The following is a 22,133-nucleotide window of genomic DNA, read 5'->3' on the forward strand; positions in this document are numbered from 1 at the left end:
ACAATATTTTAAATAACTTAAACCATAAACATTTTAATAAAACGTAATACTTTGGCTGTAATTAATTTGCAAACTCACCTCCGACAAAAATCCATTTCATCGAAATATGAAAATTATACATTTTATCTGAATAAATTGTTAGTAAATCAATATTAAAATCTTCTGAACCGAACAATTTCGTTTCTTAATACATATTTATTTCCAAAGATATTTAAAAAAAAACATGAAAAATAGGGAAGATCCGCCCCGAGTAACTACAGTTTTATGCTAAGCTAAACTGAATTTTATTGCGATGCATATACGCTTGGTCTTTGGTTGTGTGCAATGTTATCGTTTTAGATTGAGATTGATCCCCGCCTTAAGTGTATCCAGCCATCTCTACACTGCCTGCTATTAGTCCACTTAAAAAAGAAGGTGTAGAGTGCGTGAGCTGCAACCTAAGCAATTTCTTCAGAATAGTGTTCAGGATGGCCAGAAGGTAAACATACTCAAAGTCCCCAATCCTAAGGGTGGAGCTGGAGTGGGGGGAGGGCGGTTAAAGTTCCCATTTTTTAGTTTTTTGCTCATATTTTTAAAACGTTGCGTCGTAGAGAAAAGGTGTCTTCTACACAATGAAAGGTGGTAAAATTTCTTACAACTTTTGCCTTACATACTTTTTTGAAATTCTAATAGGATTTCGAGTATCGCGCTCCTAAATAGAGAAAATGAACGGTTTTCAGCATAACCCGTTATTTGAAGTTGATGTTGAGTTCTTCACCAAGAAAATGTTCAAATAGATTTCATACAGCATGATAATTGATAAGTGTTTCTAGAAAGTAACAAACATTTCTTGAAAGTTTCTGTTTATGAAATTAAAATTATTTTAGCAACAGATAAAAAATAATTAAGCAAACTAAAACTTCGTGATCTTACAAATCACCCTAGTAATAAATGAAAACAAAGTCAACAAACTCTGAATTATCAACAAGAAAAAATACGTTGTGTATCTGTGAAGACAATAAAAATAAATTTGTGATAAAACAATGTAATATGACATAATTATTATTAACATTACAACCGATTCCTTTTAGGTATAGTTTCTGAAATTATGTTCTAACTTCTATCCTCAAATAAGGTTCTATCGAAATGTATGTGTTTTTTAATAATTTCGTTCTTGGCCTATACTATAATCGACCAATGTAAGCGACTACGAGCGTGTACTAATCGCCTATGATTGTCCATGAGTCATTCTAAAAACTGCATTGCAATCATGAGTGTAAATTGTAAAGTAAGTAATCCCACATGACCACGTCCATTCCATCATGGGCCAACGTAAAAAAGTATGAACTCCGTTGCGTTAAAATTAGTTTATATCGCGGAAACCGTACAATTTTCCGGGATAAAAAGTGCCCAGTGTCCTTTCCCGGGACTCAAAGTATCTCCATACTTTCCAAATTTCAGCAAAATTGGTTCAGCGGTTTGAGCGCGAATCTATACTAATATTATAAAGACGTAAACTTTGTTTGTTTGTTTGTTTAATTGTAATGAATAGGCTCAAAAACTACTGGACCGATTTTAAAAATTCTTTCACCATTCGAAAGCTACATTATTTACGAGTAACATAGGCCACTTTTCATTTTGGAGAATATAGGGTTCCGTAAGATATTTCAGTTCTTCGGAAACAACCAAAAAATTTAATTATTTTGCGTACGCTGCCTAAACTATAAAAGATAAAACTATACAATGTTCTAAGTAAATGTAGATCTTATAAATATCTACAAAAATGTCCGCGACACACTGTACCTATCTATGTCAAGTGAGGCACAATAACCATTTTTTTATTGAAAAATGTTGATTTTTTTTTACTACATTTAAACGCATTTATTTTACTCATGCTAATAATCCTTATCAAAAAAATAATTTCATCACTAAGTACAGTTTATGTAGATTATATTTGCTCTTTGAATGATTAAAATTGGACGTTTGGTTTATGGCGGCTCTCGACATAGGCGAACGCGTTGGCCAACGCGTCTGCAGACGCGTTGGCCCAATGTGTAGAACGGGCGTTCGCGCGTTGGCCAACGTCTAAATACCTACGGCCAACGCGCGAACGCCCGTTCTACACATTGGGCCAACGCGTCTGCAGACGCGTTGGCCAACGCGTTCGCCTATGTCGAGAGCCGCCATTAGAAGTTATGGCGAAATTAAAATATTGCGATTTACATTTTACGCCCGTTTCGAAGTGGGCACTACCAATGCCACAGAATAAATAATAGTACCTACACGTTGAAAAGGTCTACAGAAAACTCCGCGATGGTATTTTTTTTATGAAATAAGGGGGCAAGCGAGCAAACGGGTTACCTGATGGAAAGCAACTTCCGTCGCCCATGGACACTCGCAGCATCAGAAGAGCTGCAGGTGCGTTGCCGGCCTTTTGAGAGGGAATATGGTAATAGGGGAGGGTAGAGATGGGAAGGGAAGGGAAGGGAATAGGGGAGGGTAGGGAATGGAATAGGGGAGGGTAGGAAAGGGAATAGGGTAGGGGATTGGGCCTCCGGTAAACTCACTCACTCGGCGAAACACAGCGTAAGCGCTGTTTCACGCCGGTTTTCTGTGAGAACGTGGTATTTCTCCGGTCGAGCCGGCCCATTCGTGCCGAAGCATGGCTCTCCCACGTATAAGTATATCTCTTATGGATATATCCCACAAGTTATTGTGGGATATATCCATAAGAGATAAAAAATATGTTAATATTTTTTTGTCATTTACTTTTAACTTCAAATAATGGCTAATTTTCGAAGCGATTTTAACCAATACGGCAATAATCCTTATTCAATTAAATACTTCAAATACATTATTTATTTTGGCCCTTTACAGCATAATTAATACGATTTTAATTTTAAATGAATATTTTCGAAGACATTACAGATTTAAAATTGCGGGACGTAAGTAGCTTTTGCGGCAGTACCGACCAATGCGGGCCACGGGTAGTAATGAATATAAATTATTTAAAATCAAACTACTGAATCGATTTTAATCATTTTGTCAGTGACTTAGGCCATAATTTATTTTATACCCGTGCGAAGCCGGGGCGTGTCGCTAGTCAGCGATAAACTGCAGACATGCACACTTTCGGGTGATGTAAGGCTCAATTCACACCGGAATGGCAGAGGCGAGGCGAGCAGTTTCAGTGTCATATGATTTTAAACTTTATCTTCATTATTGTAATACATATACGCTTGAGAAATCGCCGCCGCCGGCGGCCGCAAGAAGCCACGAGCGACCACGAGCGTCCACGGGCGGCTAGCGGCTGTAGATTTCTTAAGCGATACTACGTAGATCACGGGCGTATAATTATTAATTATACTATAGTTTTCATAAGGGGGGGTCACTAACGTAAAAAAAGTAAAAAAGCGGCCAAGTGCGAGTTGGAATCGCCCATGAAGGGTTCCGCAGCAACAAATAGGCAACGTGCTTAGGAAATCAAAAGTATTTTTTTTTTATTTACATGTACCGCACCGATTTTAATCGGCGAGGTACATATATTATTGTCGAAATTGGACAAGTAAAATGGATAGTAAAATGGGGGGGGGTCCGGACCCCCAGGACACCCCCCTTATATACGCCCATGACGTAGACAAAGTTTAAAATCATATGACACTGAAACTGCTCGCCTCGCCCTGCCATTCCGGTGTGAATTGAGCCTAAAAGTATGGTAGTGTAGAATTTTACATTTATTAGAAAGGGATGCAGAAAATTAATCAAGCCAAGTAGCATCTCTACATAATTGGATTCTTTTGATACCTAAAAAGACTTATGAGGAAAGCGTTGTCTTATTTATAACAATTTATGGACATTGTGTATTAATGTGTTTTATTTATTAATAGCAATAAGGAAGTCATTAAAAAGACAATGCACAAGTATGTGCGACTTTTAATTTTTGTATTACGTTAATCAATTAATACAGTAGCGGCGTTAGGAGTGGCGACGCTGGGTCGCCCAGCCCGCCCAGGGTGCCAGATAAAAATTAAGGGGCACTGAAAGCAAACAAAAGGGGCGCTAAATTTTTTCAACACTACCAGCACCCTAGGCGCCGAAGAAACATGAAAAATTTTAAACATGAAAACTTTTAGGGTGGGTTGCACCAGAGGCGTGGTTAAAGTTAAAGTTATGGTCAAACTTATGCTTATAGTTAAGGCTAACTTTAACCTTAACCTAGACCACAGAATTTGACAGATGACAGGTCCGACAAGGCTTGAAATGAACGTGGGCGTGGCGCTGCTGGTAAAGGAGAACTGTCAAAAATGGCGTTATTGTATGATGACAGCGTTAGTTCCTTTTTTCGCCACGTTCATTTAAAGCCTTGTCGAGCTCAAGAGTAAGTTTTTGTAAAGTAAAGAAAATTTGTGGCTGGCTAGTTAGCGGGCTCTTAAACGAGGTCTTATTTTTAACTCCCGGCTGCAGGCTGGCTTACAACGTTAAGCTGCGTCATGGCTGCGTCTCATGCTCACAGCTCAACATGCTTTAAAAAATTCCTCCGAAACACCTGTGATTAATCGGTCGTAGATTGAACTGCAGGTAGAATTAAAAAATTTAAAATAATCTGACAGATGACAAATGACATTGACATTGGAAAATTGGCATAAAATTTGAAAAATCTATTGGTTTCTTTCTGTTTCAAATATTTTTATCACAATTCACTGTCCAATAACCGTAATCCGTAATTTCAGTATACTGTACAATAATTGATAAAATAAATCTAATATCATACACTTTATCTGCAAATCAAAAAATCATCATGTTTAACAAAGTTACTCACGTTCTTTTCGACTTGGATGGTCTGCTGATTGGTAATTGTTAAATCAATATTTTTTGTGGACGGTTTAAACTGAACCCCCATAGCAAAGTATATTATAAACTAACACAATTTACAGATTCCGAAAACTACTATACGGAGGCATTTTCAAACGTTTGCGCAAAGTACGGAAAAGAATTTACTTGGGAAGTCAAAGCTACCTTACTAGGCTTTCAGAATCGAGAGTGTGCTGAAAAAATTGTTCAAACTTTAGATTTGCCTATCACAACTGATGAATTTCTCACTCAGTGTCAGGAGCAGTACGAAATACTGTTTCCAAAGGTAGAGCTGATGCCAGGTAAAAAAAAATATTGGATTTTTTTTACAATTATATTTTTATTATGGTAAGGATAATGTGAAAAAAAAATGCATTTACTAACATTCCATACTTTATAACAACCATCAGGTAGTAAAAATGAAAATGAAACATAATAATTAAAAGCCTATTTGTTTAGCAACATTTCAAAAGTCATATTGCTATTTACATTTTTATTGAGGCACACCACTAAACCCTTATAACATTTTGCAAACACTTCTTTTCAGGCGCTAAAACCCTCGTGGAACATTTACACAATTGTGGGATTCCTATTGCGTTGGCCACAAGCTCCAGTGAGGACAGTGTACAATTGAAGATGGCAAAGCACCAGAAGTTCCTGTCCTACTTCCACCATCTGGTCATGGGTTCATCAGACCCGGAAGTGACTAAAGGGAAACCAGATCCTGCTATATTCCTCGTCTGCGCCTCCAGGTTTCCCGATAAACCAGAACCTGAAAAGGTTAGTTAGATAATATGATACCATTTTTATAAAAATTAATATAGTATACTCAATTCTGGTTCAATGTGATCTAAATATGTAAACAATAAAGCTGTGTTGTTGGGTAGTGGATGCTCATAATAATTTGTAAAATATAAATTCATGAAAAGGCCATTTATAAAATCAGATTATAATATACTTCAGCCGGCAGGGGGGTGTCAGGTGGTGCACTTCACATCTTAGGAATCTCGGTATCTACAGAAACTATCGGCACTAAATGTATTCTGTTGATGTGAATAGACAGTCACTGTTGTTCGTAAAAAGTAAAAAGAAAAGAAAGAAAACTAAAATCTGCACCCCTTGGAAATTATTTCTGCCAGCGCCCATGTATATGACTTGTTAGAATTTGATTGCCACATGATTTGCCACCATTTTTGATGTTAAACTTGCTAGCCAGTGTACTAGTGATTACATAAAAATACATATATTTTAATTTCAGTGCTTGGTGTTTGAAGATGCTCTAAATGGGGTAAAAGCTGCGCGTGCCGCAAATATGCAAGTGGTAATAGTCCCAGATCCCCGTGTCGATAAGAATCTACTTCAAAATGCTACCCTGATTCTTGAGTCTCTTGAAGATTTTAAACCAGAATTGTTTGGGCTCCCACCCTACAATCAATGTGCATGTAAATGAATTATTTGATTATGGAATTGAAAAGCACTTAGAATTAAGGCGAGTTCGCACTAAGCGACAATACAAGAAACGCCACACGACACTTTAGGCTTCTTACAGACGAACGGCACATATCGACGGCACGCGTCGACGGCAGTAGACAGCACTCGATGCTATGCGTCGACGGCAGCCAAGTCGACACTTGTCCTGCTGACAAGTGCCATTCGTCTGTAAGAGCGCTTACGTTCTATAAAACTGACGTTTTGTGTCCCTGCCGCGTAGTGCGGCTCACCTCATGCGATTTCATACAAAGAATATTTGGCCGTGACGTGACGTGCCGCGTATTGCGATCTGACCTTTATGCTGTTACAGTTGATGGCAACCAAATTGTTTTTTTTTGTTGTAAGTCTAAATTTGCAAGAAAGTTTATACTTAGTTGTTAGTGGAAATTCACTAAACGCTTTTGTTAATGAAAAGTTAGGCACATGAAAAATATTATGGACATTAACGCTTGTATTTAGTAGTCAAACTCATAAGTATGGCTATGTTAAATGTAGTATCTCAATGTTAAAATTTTTATGAGACATTAGGGATCTGTATTTAATCAATGCTCTGGATGTGTAGATATACTTAAGTAGTTTATTTATTTTTTTCTATTTATTACGGTTACCATAAAATTGATGATATTATATTGTTAAATAATTGAATATTATTAAAAAACTCTAACTAAACACGCTTAATAAATGTTATAACGCGGTACCTGAAAGTATTTTAGTAATAAGAATGGATTTATTTTAGTAGATGTAAACATCTCAAATTCTAGTCAAATAAACTAATGTAACTTAATAGATTCAATAAAGAAGAAATAAAATTAACATTCCAACTTTTTCATTTCAACGCCAAAAGAAGAAATAAAATTAACTTTCCAACTTTTTCAGGGCCAACGCAAAAACACGGGCGGATGCGGGCGCGGGCAACGAATCCGCGAGCGGGCCCATCGCGTGCGCCCATCTCATTTAGCGCTGCTAATATAAATTATAATTTTTGTCTTAAACGTGTACAGTTGTGACGGGTAGATTACCATGGATTATTTACTAATTTTGAAACAACGTCGACTGCAAAAAGCGTGTGCCCGCCATCCGCGCTCCGTCGGCCGTCGCACGTGCCTGTGCTGCCCATACTATTTTTCATTATGTAACACACGTGAGCGTGCAGTGTGCACCCGCGCGAGTTTTAGCGTTGGCCCTCAAACACTGACCTCCATTATATAAGTTCCGCGTACTTGTATAATGGAGGTCAGTGCCCTCAAACAATCATGATTTGGCTCTCCAAGACTATCCCACTGGCTTTTGTCCATTAAATACGAACGTAGACGAAGAAGGGAAGATAAAATTAATACCGTAACGTAACCATCCTATAACGAAAGGTGACTGGCTGACTGATTGACATAGTGATGATCTATCAACGCACAGCCCAAACCACTGGACGGATCGGGCTGAAATTTGGCAAGGTAGATGTTATGACGTACGCATCCGCTAAGAAAGGATTTTGATCAATTCCACCTCCAAGGGGTTAAAATAGGGGATGAAAGTTTGTATATAATAATACTTCTTGACTCGAGCGAAACCGCGGGCAAAAGCTCGTCGGTGTATAAGCGTCAAAAGCGTGTAATGTTATGTCCTACTTACTAGGACATAACAAAGGAGTCGGTCTGCATATTTCATGTTATAAAAGTGTAAATAAAGGTTTTTAGTGAACATTTAATGATAGGTAAGTTTTGAACAACGTTTTTGGGCTTTTCAATCGGTATTTTTGTAAGCTAAAAAGATAATATAAGTTTATTAATCCCTTATTCGTGCTATAAGTATAAGGCATTAGTGCTAAAAATGTCACATCAATTAATAATTTAGCTATAAAAATTGCATAGCTTTTTACGTGTGTTTACGGATTCTCATCACTTGAACTATAGTTAATCGATATCATGAACTAATTGACTTTCTTTCCTGTATCATAATGTGCTTCGAAATAATCGACAAAAAGAAATATTCAAGAAAATAAACGCACACTACCCCCGCGTTCCATTTAGCGTTAAAAACGATCAAAACGCTCAAAATAGAAGGCATTTTGAGCGTTTTGATCGTTTTTAACGCTAAATGGAACGCGGGGTATTTGTATGAAAATAAGCACAAAATGGCGGCTAAGACTACATCTATTATAATACTTTTATCTATGGTTTCTAACTTCAAAGTTGACGCTTTCGAATGTGGAGAAGAAGAAGAAAGAGTTTTGCGGAGAATGTGGAAGAGTGATGTTGTGTTTTTATATTATTTTCCTAAAATTGTGTTAGGGGGATATTAGATTATCATATATAATGGACCCAAGATCATTGAGTCAATGATATTGGATAATGTAATATAGACTTAAGATTCATTTCTTCCTTGATCATAGACTTTTGACATTTGCTGAGAGATTGGATCCAATACGGTCATAGAAATAGGTGTTGCCAGTTATTTAATATAAAAAAGAGTTTTAATTTCTTGTTCGTTATGTTTCAAATAATGTAATGTAATTACCGTGGGAGAGCCATGCTTCGGCACGAATGGGCCGGCTCGACCGGAGAAATACCACGATCTCACAGAAAACCGGCGTGAAACAGCGCTTGCGCTGTGTTTCGCCGAGTGAGTGAGTTTACCGGAGGCCCAATTCCCTACCCTATTCCCTTCCTTACTCTCCCCTATTCCCTTCCCTTCCAATCCCTACGCCCCCCCCCCCCCCCTATATTACCCTATTCCCTCTTAAAAAGCCGGCAACGCACCTGCAGCTCTTCTGATGCTGCGAGTGTCCATGGGCGACGGAAGTTGCTTTCCATCAGGTGACCTGTTTGGTCGTTTGCCCCCTTATTTCATAAAAAAAAAATCTATTATATACTTGGATAATCTTGCTGAAATAACAAAAAACAAAGCCATATTAAAAATGATGATGTCTTTTGACAAATCAAATTCTAATAATCTGAATAAATGAAATCTGAAGATGAAATAATCTGAGATCTAGTAACCCTGACGTCAATACCTGTCAGCGTTAGCGCTCTCCATTGGCTATTGAAACCACATATGACGTAAAATAGGATCAATGAATTAAGATGATGTAATACGCAGATATGATCAAATGATCATATATGTATATTGGATCCTATATATTATGATCATAGAAATGATCCAATATATATGATAATGTAATACCCCCCTTATCTGGGTTTTTAATGTGTAATATTGGTAGGATATTAACCATTAGACATTCGTTATCGTGCACAAGTGTGGGAAAGTGATGTAATAAACAGAAACGTGCTCTTTTGTGTTCCCTCCAAAACTCCATCGAAAGTTGCAGTAAAAGGGCCCTTTCACGGCAAGACTGCACGGCAGGTCCGGCAGTAAATGGGCCTTTTAAAGCGTCTACCACTTTACTGAATCGACCGACTTGACTTCTTGACTGTATTGACTTTTAAATACTTAGGCTTTGACTAGACTTTAGACCTGACTGACCTGACGATAATATAGAAAAAATTGTAATAAAGAATATTGTTTTCCAATTTCCCGCCATAATATTATACTCTACAGTCTACACTGGCCATGGAATTAATATGTACTACGTACAAGTACATATTCATTCCATGACACTGGCTATGGCTATAACCGAAGTGCCATTATAAGAAGAAAAGAAAAAAAATAAGAAGAAGAAGAAGAATAACAACAATATTTTTCGGTACCGTACCGTACCTATCGGCGCCTTTCGTGTACGATTTTACAAAATTTATAAATATTAAACAGATTGAGTAAATATGTCGGCTTACGCCAAAAAATTATTGAAGAAAGGTGCTGTAAATCAAAGTATAGTTACATTAATTGGAAATAGCACTTCAGAAGACGAAAATGAAAAATATTATTTTCATAAAATTATGGTAAGTTTAGTAAATTTAATAATAATTATATTCAATATCTCCCGTCATTGCCCCTCTCTAAAGCCATAAACATAAACAGAATAGAGAGGACTGATGAGCTTATGTCAGCAGCACAAAAGATCCCTCTGGCCTATGATATTAAAATATCCTTGCCTCTGGCGACTGGCACTGGAGAAACTTTTTGAAGGAATGACATGACAAGAGCTATCTAGGTATTATAGCATTTAGCAATAATAAATAAATATATTAACCATATAAAAGAGAATGTCTTTAACTGTATGGAGTCCGGTCTAAATTTGTTTCACCTTTTATTTTTTACCGGAGTGGCCTCGAAAATACCGGACTGTACGCTTAAATACCGGACATCTGGCAACCCTAGCTGTAAGTGAAAGGTTATGGCTGAATGAAAAGTCGTGTTTTTTACCATTTTGTATGAAAAATATTGTAGATGTAATAAAAATGTATTGAGTTTGGAGCAAATGTGCAAATGGTCTGCTAAATACGGAATCATTATTACTGAAACGCAACCAAAAATATCCTGTTAGAAAAAAGTTATGACGGAATAAAAAAGTTTTCTACCATTTATTACATAAAATAGTATTTATATGATCCATTGCACTTTTTAACTACTCAATCTATGTTATGTGATGTCGCTTGGCATTTCCTATTAGGTTTTTACTGAAATAGATGAATATCAATATCAATATTTTCACTCAAAAAATTATTTTTCATATGGTCATAACATTTTACTTATTTTTATTTCTCTTAAAATGAAAGTTACTCTATATTTAATGGACAATAAGTCAATATGGGTCTCGTTGGTGGTGGAAATTTGGACCACTTTAATCATTCTCTTTTCTTTTTCAGGTGTATGATTGGGATAATAATGATTACTTGTTATATGAGGCGATAAGTGAATACTTTTCAGTTTCTTTTGTACCAGTAAATTTTTCATCTACCAATGCTGTTACAACATTCTATACAAGTAGTTTGGCTTTGGTCTTAAAAATTATTAATTTAGGTTTTATATTTCCTAATCAAAGTAAGTACCTAACTAATGCTAATTTTAAACTTTTAGGAAAGGAGGATATTATTATGCCTTCAAAGGCTGGCAACGCCTTGCGACCGGTGTTTATATTGTGGGTGTCCTTGGTAATGCTTTACTTAGTAATCTCTCCTAAAGAAATAGTTATTTGATTGGTGTGCTTGTTTTTTTGTCGCAAGTGGATTCAATGTTAGGAGTAATTTTGGACAATTTTAACATTAACTCAGTATCGAGTTGATTTCTGTAGTTAGTTTTTATCATGATCAGGAGTGAAAACCCACTCTCACATACATATGTTGTAGACTGTAGAGAGTCAATAAAAAAGAAAGTAATTATATTATATTTTTTTAAGAAAGTAATTCTAAAAAACATTTTAAAAAGACTATATTTTCTTTCAATTTCAGGAAAACTAATAAACATTGAGATTTTATTAAATGACAAGACGTCTTTACAATTATTTGGCAGTAAAACAACTCTGGAAGACATCGTGACTGGAGTTGTTAGCAACAGATTTAAACCAAATTATGAACTAGATCTATCCAATTTTTGTAATGATGAAGGTAAGTAAAATAACATTTAAGTTTGAGTGTTTCATATTTCTTTATTGGGCAGTTAATGTGTGAGTGTATATTAGTGCAATGTTTTCATGCTAGAAGGCAGCACTAGCACAGACAGTAAACAAGAAGTTTTGTTCGATGTCTGACAACATTTCTGTCAATATTCTAATACTAGCTGTTGCCCGCGACTTCGTCCGCGTGGACTTCAGTTTATAGCGCGCGATGTGAACAAAATTGGTGTCAAAAGCTTTTATAAAAAAATCCTGGTACCCCTTAAATCAAAACAGCTGTGCAGTGTGCACATAATATATATATTTTTTAATTAAACTTTTTATTTTATGCCAAATTTTAAAGCTTATTTAGTCCCCCCCCTATTACACAACTATCTTCTTCTTTTACCCATAAACTATTTATATATAGGTTTACGGTTACGTCACTGCATAGATAAAGCACTGAGTTTTTTAATAACGTAAATATAAATATCAATCGAAAAAAATAACAATCGAAAAAAATCTAAACTTATATGTAAGATGATACCACCTCTTATAGAAAGACGTTTGAGCAAGCGTCAGCGCGATGTAGGAGACGCACGGCGCCATCTATTATGATTTTTTGGAACTAACTTAATTTGAACAATTTTACGCATTTTCACCCCCATATAACCCTTTTTTCCAGTAAAAAAGTAGCCTATGTCCTTTCTTAGGATTTAGACTATCTGTATACAAAATTTCATTACAATCGGTTCGGTAGTTTTGGCGTGAAAGCGAGACAGACAGACAGACAGAGATACTCTCGCATTTATAATATTAATATTAGTATAGATGACATGTGTGAAACGTAGTGATTATATTCTCTTTGGACATGTGTAACATGTCGGATTATTATTTACTGTATGTTCTAGTAGCGCCCTCTGCGCCGACCTTTGCATAATATTCTCTTTTTAAATGGAAAATATGGCGAAACACTATTTTTGCTTATTTAAAAAGCAACACAGTGAACCAGAAAAGACTTGAGACCCCTCAGAACGAAGAAGAAAAAGAGCAAACTCATTAAGCAACAGATTGTATTTATTATGACGACCTCTGTGGCTTAGTGGTGAGCGCGTTGGTAACTCAAGCCGGGGGTCGCGGGTTCGAATCCCGCCGACGGAACAAAAAGTTTTCAATGTTCCCGGGTCTGGATGTGTATTAAATATGTGTATGATATAATAAAAATCTCAAATATATGTATAGTATAAAAGTATTAAATATATTTCCGTTGTCTGGTACCTGTAACACAAGTCCTTTAGGTACTTAGCACGGGGCCAGACTGACGTGGTGTGAAGCATCCATAGATATTATATTATTATATTATATTATTATTATTATGGCCATACATTCTAATACATATTATGAAAATTACTAAAGCAGGAGTTCTTAATCAACAGGTGGTGCTGTAAAAGAATAATTTCTGTTTGATGTAAAGTTTATAAATAATATCTTCTTTATTCTTTTTTTTTCAGAATTTCTGCAACACAAAATTCATTTTTATAAGATTTCTCTGTTGGCAAATTTTAAAATTCTCATGTTAAGAATGAGTAGAGATTGCAAAATTATTAATTTGAGCAATAACCAATTAAGGTACATTTATTTTATGTCCTACAATAGATTTTTTTTATTTTCACATGATTTAGGGCGGGATAAATAGTCAGTACTCAAGATGCATCTCAGCCTCAAGACACGGTTCCAGAGCCCGTACCATGAAACTGTTTTGAGACTCAAACAATCGTACGAGAATGTCGCGCCCTGCTCTAACAAACGTGAAATGACGTCGTTAGAGCAGGACGCAGCATTCTCGTCCGATTATTTGAGTCTCAAAACGGTTTCGTAGTAGGCCTACAGGCTCTGTGATTGGTTGGCTGTCAAAATTTGGACCAATCATAGAGCCGAACCGCGTCTTGAGACCGAGATGCATCTTGAGTACTGACTAATTATACCGGCCTAAGTATATTAGTTATGAGACATTATTATTTAAAATCAGTGTTTTAACACTGGTATAAATTATTATTATTTCATTTTCGTTCGATTTAACAGATTAAGTATCTGTTACATTTGAAGGTAATTTTTTTTCTCTTTCAGGGAAATGCCACAAGAAATTATGAACTTCTTTATCAAAGGAGATTTGATAGGACTAAATCTTAGTCATAACAATGTAAGTTTATATGATTCAGTTGTTTGAACTTGGCTTGGCTTAAAGGGCTGGTCTCATGGCTTTAAGGTGTAAAAAACAATATATTCTAAGGTCTTCTTTAAAGTATTACAATTAATATAGTGATATGATGATGTGGTATGTTGTAAATTATTTTTAGATGACTTCTTTGGCATCAGTACAGAGAATAAACAGTAAAATAGAAGTTTTGTGGATTGAAGGGAACACGTTTGGCGCCAATATGAATGAAATGGAATACATAAAGGAGATAACAAAAAAGTTTCCCAGGGTCGTCGAGTTGGTTAGTATTGTATGACACAAAACTATTAACTATGTATAGTCAAAATACAAGTTTGTGCCACATCTCATGGATGTGGCACAAACTTGTATTGTACCAATATTGACCATCAAAGAAATTGATTCATAGTGTATTTGATGGACCTAAGTCATTTGATCGGGTATGTCAATTCAATAAAAGTCATGGACCGTTGGCTTAGGGTCAATTCAGACCGCAACGCGATGCGTAGATGCATTTCTAAATTTGTAGTAAATTGACAGATTTCAATTGCGTGAGACGTCTTATGCTCAGTACTCACATACGGTTTTGCTCGATAGTTTTACTCTGAATGGAAGGAAATGACATATTTGACATATTTAATTCCATCGAGGCCGGCTCGAAGCGAGCTTTCGAGCTGTCAGTTTTGCGGTCCACACGGTGGTTATTGCTCGTTTTGGAGCAAAACTATCGAGCAAAACCGTATGTGAGTACTTAGCATTATAAATCTGTCAAATCCATACTTTAGAAATACATCTACGCGTCGCGGTGCGGTCGGAATTGACCCTTAGTTTGACATAACGGGACCTAATTACCTGGCCTTGTTGTAAAGGTGTTAATCCATACTTAGTACTTACATACTTAATAATTTAAAACGAATTTTGGCGCAACGGAATTGCGGGCGTCATTTAGAATTATATTATTAACCTAGATAATGCCTGCAACTCCGTTGCGCCCGAAATTCGCAGCTATCCAATTTCCTTTCTCAGGACTCAAAGTATCTCCATACAAAATTTCAGCAAAATCGGTTCAGTTTGGGCCTGAACTCTGAAGAGGTAACAGACAGACACACTTTCGAATTTTTATTATTAATTTTTAAGCGTTCCCACGTCTCACCATAAATTCGTATTCAAATACTTTACAAAGTACTTTTTTACTTTCAGGATGGAATCAAAATTAATAACTACGGTATCACTGTGCCTTTCCACAAACATTTCATACTTAACGACGAATATGACACCCAGTATGTAGTAGAAGAATTTGTGAAACTCTATTTTGCCCATTACGATCATAAAAAGGGTAGAAATATTGAACATTTCTATGATGCAAAAGCTATATTTACTTTGTCGGCGAATTTAAATGGTATGTTTTGTAATAGGCAAAAATATTTAACCCTATGTGTTATTATTCAGAGCATAAAGTAATACTATGCTTAATTTGATCGAAATCCATTCATTAGTTTGAGAAAAGAAGTTACAAACATCCACAATCATAAAATTTCGCCTTTATAACATAAATAATAGTATTTCAAATAAAAACAAAGTCAATAAGTGTCTAAATAAGAAAAGTTTGTAATTGTAAATATTAAAAAAAAACACAAATAAAATAGACTTTAGGTTCCACCGAGATTTGAACTCGGATCGCTGGATTCAAAGTCCAGAGTGCTAACCATTACACCATGGAACCGATGACAGGTCGTGTCATTTTTTGCATCATGTCAATGGACCACAGTGACCTTCAAATTTTTGTTTGCTTCTTTTGCCAAATCATCTGTTTTTATTGATATTAGACCAATTTGGATATTCACCTACTATAACAATTATTGATGCCCGAATTATGATTCGACCGCCAAATTTAAATTTTGAATTTTTTTTATTATTTTTATCCTTCTTTTTAAAAAGTGACTGCGTTGTGTTTTGCCACTATTGTTTTTTTTTTTTCAGATATAGAAAAAGTCTCGATGCCAAAAATTTCGATGTACTCCCGTAATCTTCACAAACCAAACCAATCTAACAATACTAAGAGTTACTTTGGCGTTGAGACGGTCGTTTCTGTCCTACGCGCTTTACCTAGTGGCTCACATGATCTGACCAGCTTCAGTGTTGATATAATACATGACTACGTAAGTATTTAATTAAATTTTATGCAACACGAGCAAGAAAATAAAAAACCACGTCTATTCTTTTGGTTTCAACCAATCGCATCTCAATTCATGCAAATTCCCATGTCAGTGGTTGGACGTAAACACATACCCCTTCGTCCTTCACTAATAAAAATATTGTAATTTAACTAATCAAGGTCGACTATCTTTGTCTGGCAAATTGGAAACGTCAAAGGACAGATAAATGTAGTGGACTTGGTGAAGCCAAACGAGCGTAATTTGTGAATTGTGAGTCGCAGAAATCAGGCTGGCAGAAATTCTGCTGCATTCAGTTTCATACAAAATACCTGTTTGATTCACACGAGCGCAATTTTGTGAGTCATGATTTGTATGAAAAGATATTTACGCGACCGAAATTCTGCGGCTTCCAATTCACAAATTACGCTCGTTTGGCTTCACCCTAACCCCGGCCGCACATTATCCGCGGATCAAAATTCGGACGCCCGCCGGAACGCACTCTGTTCATACATTTTGTTGTGGACCCCCGCACACTGAGGTTAAAATGTATGAGCGGGGCGGGGCGTCCGAATTTTTCCTAATGTGGAATTTCGATTGTGAATTCTGTGAGACTTGCGAGTTGCGCACACGTTCGTTTTTCTTCACGCGCGTACGCGATTTCTTGCACTTGTAACGTACATGCGGAATTCGTCCCGTTCTAAAAAAAGCGAATGTGTGCGTTATTTAATGTATTTTCTACTGATTCCATGCATTCAGATTTCCGAATACGGAAAACGAATTCGGATACGATTACGTAAAACGTGTATTATATATGCGGCCTGCCTAAAGGCTGCGTAAATGAAAAACGATTTCCGATATTAACTGTTTTTTTTTTATTACAGGGTCACACCTTAGTGTTAGTAATAGATGGACTGTTCAGAGAAGAAGTGAGTGATCGATATTTCAGTTTCAGAAGGACTTTTGTTCTTAAATATAACACTATGATGGACCACAGACATTATTTGATCACCAACGAAATGTTCACAATCTCCTTAGCTCCGAAAGATTTAAAGGAGTCTTTCCAGGTGCGTTTTTTATTTGATTGTACTAGGGTAAATGACCAGTAGTCATTGGACAAAGCAAAAAAACACCATATTTATTAATGTTTCTTTAAAAACTGCCTGTTTTTAAAGTAAAAGAACGCCTGATTTTAAAGAAAAACAGGTAGTTTTTAAAGCATCCTTAATAAATATAGTGTTTTTGTGCTCTGTCCAATGACTAGTACTGTCCAATCTAGTCATGTTCACCCTATACAAACAGATAAATTTATTTAAAGGCAAATGGTAGAGGTCTTTGTAATTTGGTTGTGTTATGTTAATAGCAGCCGCCAAATCGGGACTAACATTGACTAGAAAAAACCTGATCAAATAACGTAGGAAGATGGTACAATACTCACATTACCCAATTTAATTATATTTTTAGGGTCCGACGAGACATTTAGGCGAATTAAGATTAATAGAGCCCACAACACAGGAACAAGAGTGTATGATAAAAATATTAAGACATCTGTCACATTTGAAAAAACCAGAAGCAGAGTCGTAAGTGTATATTTTGTTATAGTTCAAGTCATCAAGTAGTAAGATTATAGTTTGTGCGTTTTAAGATGATATGGGTGACAGTTTTCATATTCCTTGCTACGGGTTTTTTTTACAAGAAAACAAAAAAAATCAAAATGTAATAAATTATATTCCATCTACAAAAACAAATGTTTCCTATAATTGTAAATGAATAAAAATGAAAAGTTGCTAAATGCTAACTTATTAATATAAAATTATAAATATTAACTGTGAAATAGGATTATAAAATTATTGTTACGAAAATATTTGAAAAATGTCATATGCATGAAACGGAACTTATGTCAATAGAGATTGACTCTGTTGAATCGAAATCAAATCGATAAAAAAGAGCGGCCATCTTAAATCGCCGGCACCACTGAAATGTCAGTACGAAATCGATAATTTCGATTGCAATTCCTTTAGGAAGTGATTCGATATTTTTAAATTATCGATTAATTTTTGTTAGGTAACTTCCCTACTATTGTCAATTAGAATGTGTCACGCATATCATCATAAAACGCACAAACTATAGTTGATAGTATATACCGGGTTCCCAAACTTATTTGTCTACTGCCCACTTTGAGAACAAATTATGTTTTAGCGCCCCCATTGTTTCAATTTAAAATGCATCCAGATAAAATTAAATCACAAAATACAAATCACCCCCCAAGCCTCTACACAACGCCCCCATTTTTTACTGGGTCCCATACCCGGTAATGGTAGCAAACAATCAAACATACATACAAAAAAATGTTACATCTATCTAAAGGGTAGGTATACCCTTTAGATAGATGTAACATTTTTTTGTATGTATGTTTGATTGTTTGCTACCATTACTACTTTTTATAACTGGAATAGGCATTATTTACTAACGAGTTTTTACGTTTTAGACGACTGAAGAAACATAGCTGGGATCTGCGAGAGTGTCTTGCTGAATTTAAAACTGAAGTAGAGATGAAAAGCATCACTGATGATGCGTTTTCATCAGACGACGACATACAATCGTTGAACAGCTCTATAATATATGAAATTGATTAAGATTACTAAAAGAGGTTGATTTTTCATTTGCTACCTATAACATGTATATTCATCGGACATATCATTACGTTATAACCTACGAGTAATAAAAACTACCACTGACCGCCATTAAACAAGTACGCTGGACTTATGATACCCAGCTGTTTATTGTGCCAATTTGAAGCAGAATTTATTTTATTTTATTTTATTTTTTATTTTATTTTATTGATTTTTGGAAAACTTACAGCTAACATACACATAGAATCTAAATATACAATACAAGAAGGCCAATTAAAAGTTTCCACAGATAGAAAAATGCTAATAAAAACAAAGCAGCGATACGAGTAGACAATGGTCACAATTATTTAGAATTTTAGAAAAAAATTAGAAAAACAGAACAAGAATTATTGTAATAACGTATTAAGTAATAGAATTGCGCAGGTTACAATTAAAATAGAAATTATTAAATTCTTTCTTAAAAGTTGTTACATTGGTAAAGAATAGGTCCACATCAATTATTCGAGATATTTCATTAAACATTCTACTAGCCCTGATCATATAAGAATTTTGGCGATAATTAGTACTATAGTGTTGAATATGCAGTAGGTCACGCTTTCTTCTCGAGGCTGCTGGAACGCGAAGCTGGATTTTGCTGGTGAGATCAGCGCAATCCGCTGAGCTGTTGGCTAAACTAATAAGAAGAGCCAGGTCTGATACTTTCCGTCTAGCAGATAAAGGCAGTAGATGGAATTTTTTGCAGCGATCGAAATAGTTGTTCAAGTACGTTCCAGATCTGAATTGCACGTATCTAAGAAATTTCTTCTGTATGTTTTCAATACGGTTAATATATATGTCATAAACTGGGTTCCAAACAGACGAGCAGTACTCGAGATGGCTGCGCACAAAACTACAGTAAAGGATTTTAAGAGTTTTAATGTGTCTGAAATTAGCCGAGACGCGTATTATGAATCCCAAAGCTTGAGCGGCTTTTTTAATGATATCGTCTATATGACAATCAAATAAAAGTTTTGAATCAAACGTAACGCCCAAGTCTTTTATCTTGGTAACTCTAATTAAGGATATATCTGTAATTTTGTAGTCGTAGTAAATGAGGGTGGTCTTACGAGTAAAGCTACATACGTAACATTTGGTGATATTTAGATCTAGTTGGTTACGACGGCAGTAGTCAAGGAGTCTATTAAGATCCTCCTGGAGGCGAATAGCATCGTCAATGGTTGTGATTTGGCTTAAAATTTTCAAGTCGTCAGCAAATAGGAGTACCTTTGAATATTTGAAACATTCGATAATATCGTTGATAAAAATATTAAATAACAAGGGTCCCAATAACGAGCCCTGAGGTACGCCTGATGGTATGAACATAGGCCTAGAAGTGTAACCATTAAGAACAACAGATTGACATCTATTGTCAACGTAAGAGGAAAACCATCTAAAGAGGTTACCCCTAATTCCTATCGCAGACAATTTGCGCAGCAGTGTGAATTAGCGCCCCCAATGCGGGGGAAGATATTTTGTTATAACCATTGAGTACTATAATACTTTATCTATGGTTATAACATAATATATTTCAATCCTGGTTGACAAAAAGGTTTTTATGGCCGTTTAATGTGTCCCTTAGAAAATGTATTGCAAATATTCTGTGTTATAGTACTTGTTTATGAATTAAAAAATAAAACGTCAGTGTTTGACGTATGTCAAATTTAATTTGACAGTTGACGTCACTTATGTTGAATGTTTTTATAATTTTTACTTTATTTAGATTAAAATCTTATATTAATTGACATAATGAGAGTATAAAATTTTCATTCTTGATAATTATTTTTGTGTATCACAAATAAAATGGCGAACAATTTGAATCAAGTTCCGAATATGCCAACAATAGGTTCGTTGAATGCACAAGGGGGTATACAATACGCAAACAACCCTTTACAAAGCCCCCAGCTTCAGTCCACATCACTTCAGGGCTCTCCGTCACAACACAGCCCTATGGGACAGTCTCAAGTCGGTAAAATCAACCAAAGTGGTGATCAAACAACACAGGTAAGATACTCTTGTTTTGATATTGTATGTGATATTAAATTATGTTTAAAGCCTAAGAAAACGGTATACAAATCACTAAGCATAGTCGCTTACCGCCTATATCCTACTAGTAAGATACTAGGAAGCCTTAAAAACTTGTATCCTGATAAAATCATAAATGATTTTGTCTTTGTGGTACCCACTATAATTATTTCATTTTATCAATTCCAGATTCTTAGTAAGCCAAGATTACAAGAACTGGTGCGAGAAGTGGATCCCACTGTACAGTTAGATGAGGAAGTAGAGGAAATGCTGCTCCAGTTGGCCGATGACTTCATTGACACAACCCTGAACGCTTCATGTTCGCTCGCAAAACACAGACATGCTCCGACAGTGGAGCTCAGAGATGTACAATTACATCTAGGTATATATCTTGTATCTTTAAACGAGCAATTCTTGTATAATATATATAATTGGAATCTCGGAATCGGCTCCAACGATTTTCATGAAATTTAGTATATAGGGGGTTTCGGGGGCGATAAATTGATCTAACTAGAAATTATTTCTAGAAAATGTCATTTTATTCGTGTTTTATTGAATACCGAGATAGCTAGTTGTTATTTAATAGTATTGGTGAATTTAAAAATTAGCTTACATATTTTTTGCTAGGCCTTTTAATACATTTTTTCTACATTGCAATAACTGGCATTGGATTTAAATCTTTATATTTCTATTCTTTTGTTTTGATTGCATTGCAATAATATTGCATGCATTCTTCAAGAATTTATAAAAGTTTATTCATAATATAACAGCTTTATATTAACAATTTAATTGATACAAAGGCCTTTCTAAAGCTCTTTATTCACCAATCACAATCCATCTTGACATACATCTATCCATCATGCATCATGCATGATCTTGGTTGGATGCATGTCAGGATGGATAATAAATAATTTATTTACATAAATCTTTTTTTAGAAAGACAATGGAACATGTGGATACCAGGCTTTGGCAATGATGAACTTCGGCCATACAAGAGGGCTGCTGTTACAGAGGCACACAAGCAGCGCATGGCACTCATTAGAAAAACTATTAAGAAATATTAAGTTAAACATTATAGTAAGTTAATTAAGTATTTTGTAATTGAATTCCACTAACAGGGTCCACAATGTGGAATGTGTGAAGAAGCAATAAAAGTTTTGTCTTTAGCTGATGTTACAAAAGTTACTCTAAGGATAAGGACTTGTGTGCCTAGTATGGACCTTTTAATAAGTAAAAATGATTTTTATAAAATGGCTTTGGAATCT

The 22,133-nt window shown here is 35.5% G+C and overlaps 3 protein-coding genes and 1 non-coding gene across 4 annotated transcripts; 3 read left to right on the forward strand and 1 right to left on the reverse strand.

Annotated features, from left to right (window-relative positions):
• The first annotated feature begins 4,654 nt into the window (after window positions 1-4,654).
• Window positions 4,655-7,005, forward strand: LOC121735839 (pseudouridine-5'-phosphatase-like). The gene is made up of 4 exons (XM_042126794.1): window positions 4,655-4,829; window positions 4,914-5,132; window positions 5,378-5,610; window positions 6,089-7,005. Exons 1-4 carry the CDS (start codon window positions 4,778-4,780, stop codon window positions 6,278-6,280), a joined length of 696 nt encoding a protein of 231 aa, XP_041982728.1. The 5' UTR covers window positions 4,655-4,777; the 3' UTR covers window positions 6,281-7,005.
• A 3,037-nt stretch (window positions 7,006-10,042) lies between these two features.
• Window positions 10,043-18,824, forward strand: LOC121736111 (nuclear RNA export factor 1-like). The gene is made up of 11 exons (XM_042127169.1): window positions 10,043-10,214; window positions 11,082-11,256; window positions 11,664-11,819; window positions 13,318-13,435; window positions 13,934-14,006; window positions 14,164-14,304; window positions 15,222-15,420; window positions 16,002-16,180; window positions 17,059-17,241; window positions 17,639-17,754; window positions 18,663-18,824. Exons 1-11 carry the CDS (start codon window positions 10,095-10,097, stop codon window positions 18,808-18,810), a joined length of 1,608 nt encoding a protein of 535 aa, XP_041983103.1. The 5' UTR covers window positions 10,043-10,094; the 3' UTR covers window positions 18,811-18,824.
• Trnaq-uug lies at window positions 15,673-15,744 on the reverse strand. The gene has a single exon. It is a non-coding gene; the product is annotated as a tRNA-Gln (tRNA).
• A 1,716-nt stretch (window positions 18,825-20,540) lies between the features above and the next one.
• LOC121735856 (transcription initiation factor TFIID subunit 12) lies at window positions 20,541-22,063 on the forward strand. The gene is made up of 3 exons (XM_042126820.1): window positions 20,541-20,847; window positions 21,058-21,250; window positions 21,805-22,063. Exons 1-3 carry the CDS (start codon window positions 20,647-20,649, stop codon window positions 21,930-21,932), a joined length of 522 nt encoding a protein of 173 aa, XP_041982754.1. The 5' UTR covers window positions 20,541-20,646; the 3' UTR covers window positions 21,933-22,063.
• The last annotated feature ends 70 nt before the right edge of the window (window positions 22,064-22,133 follow it).

The sequence above is a fragment of the Aricia agestis genome, chromosome 18 (genome assembly GCF_905147365.1).
Source record: "Aricia agestis chromosome 18, ilAriAges1.1, whole genome shotgun sequence".
NCBI classification, from domain to species: domain Eukaryota; kingdom Metazoa; phylum Arthropoda; class Insecta; order Lepidoptera; family Lycaenidae; genus Aricia; species Aricia agestis.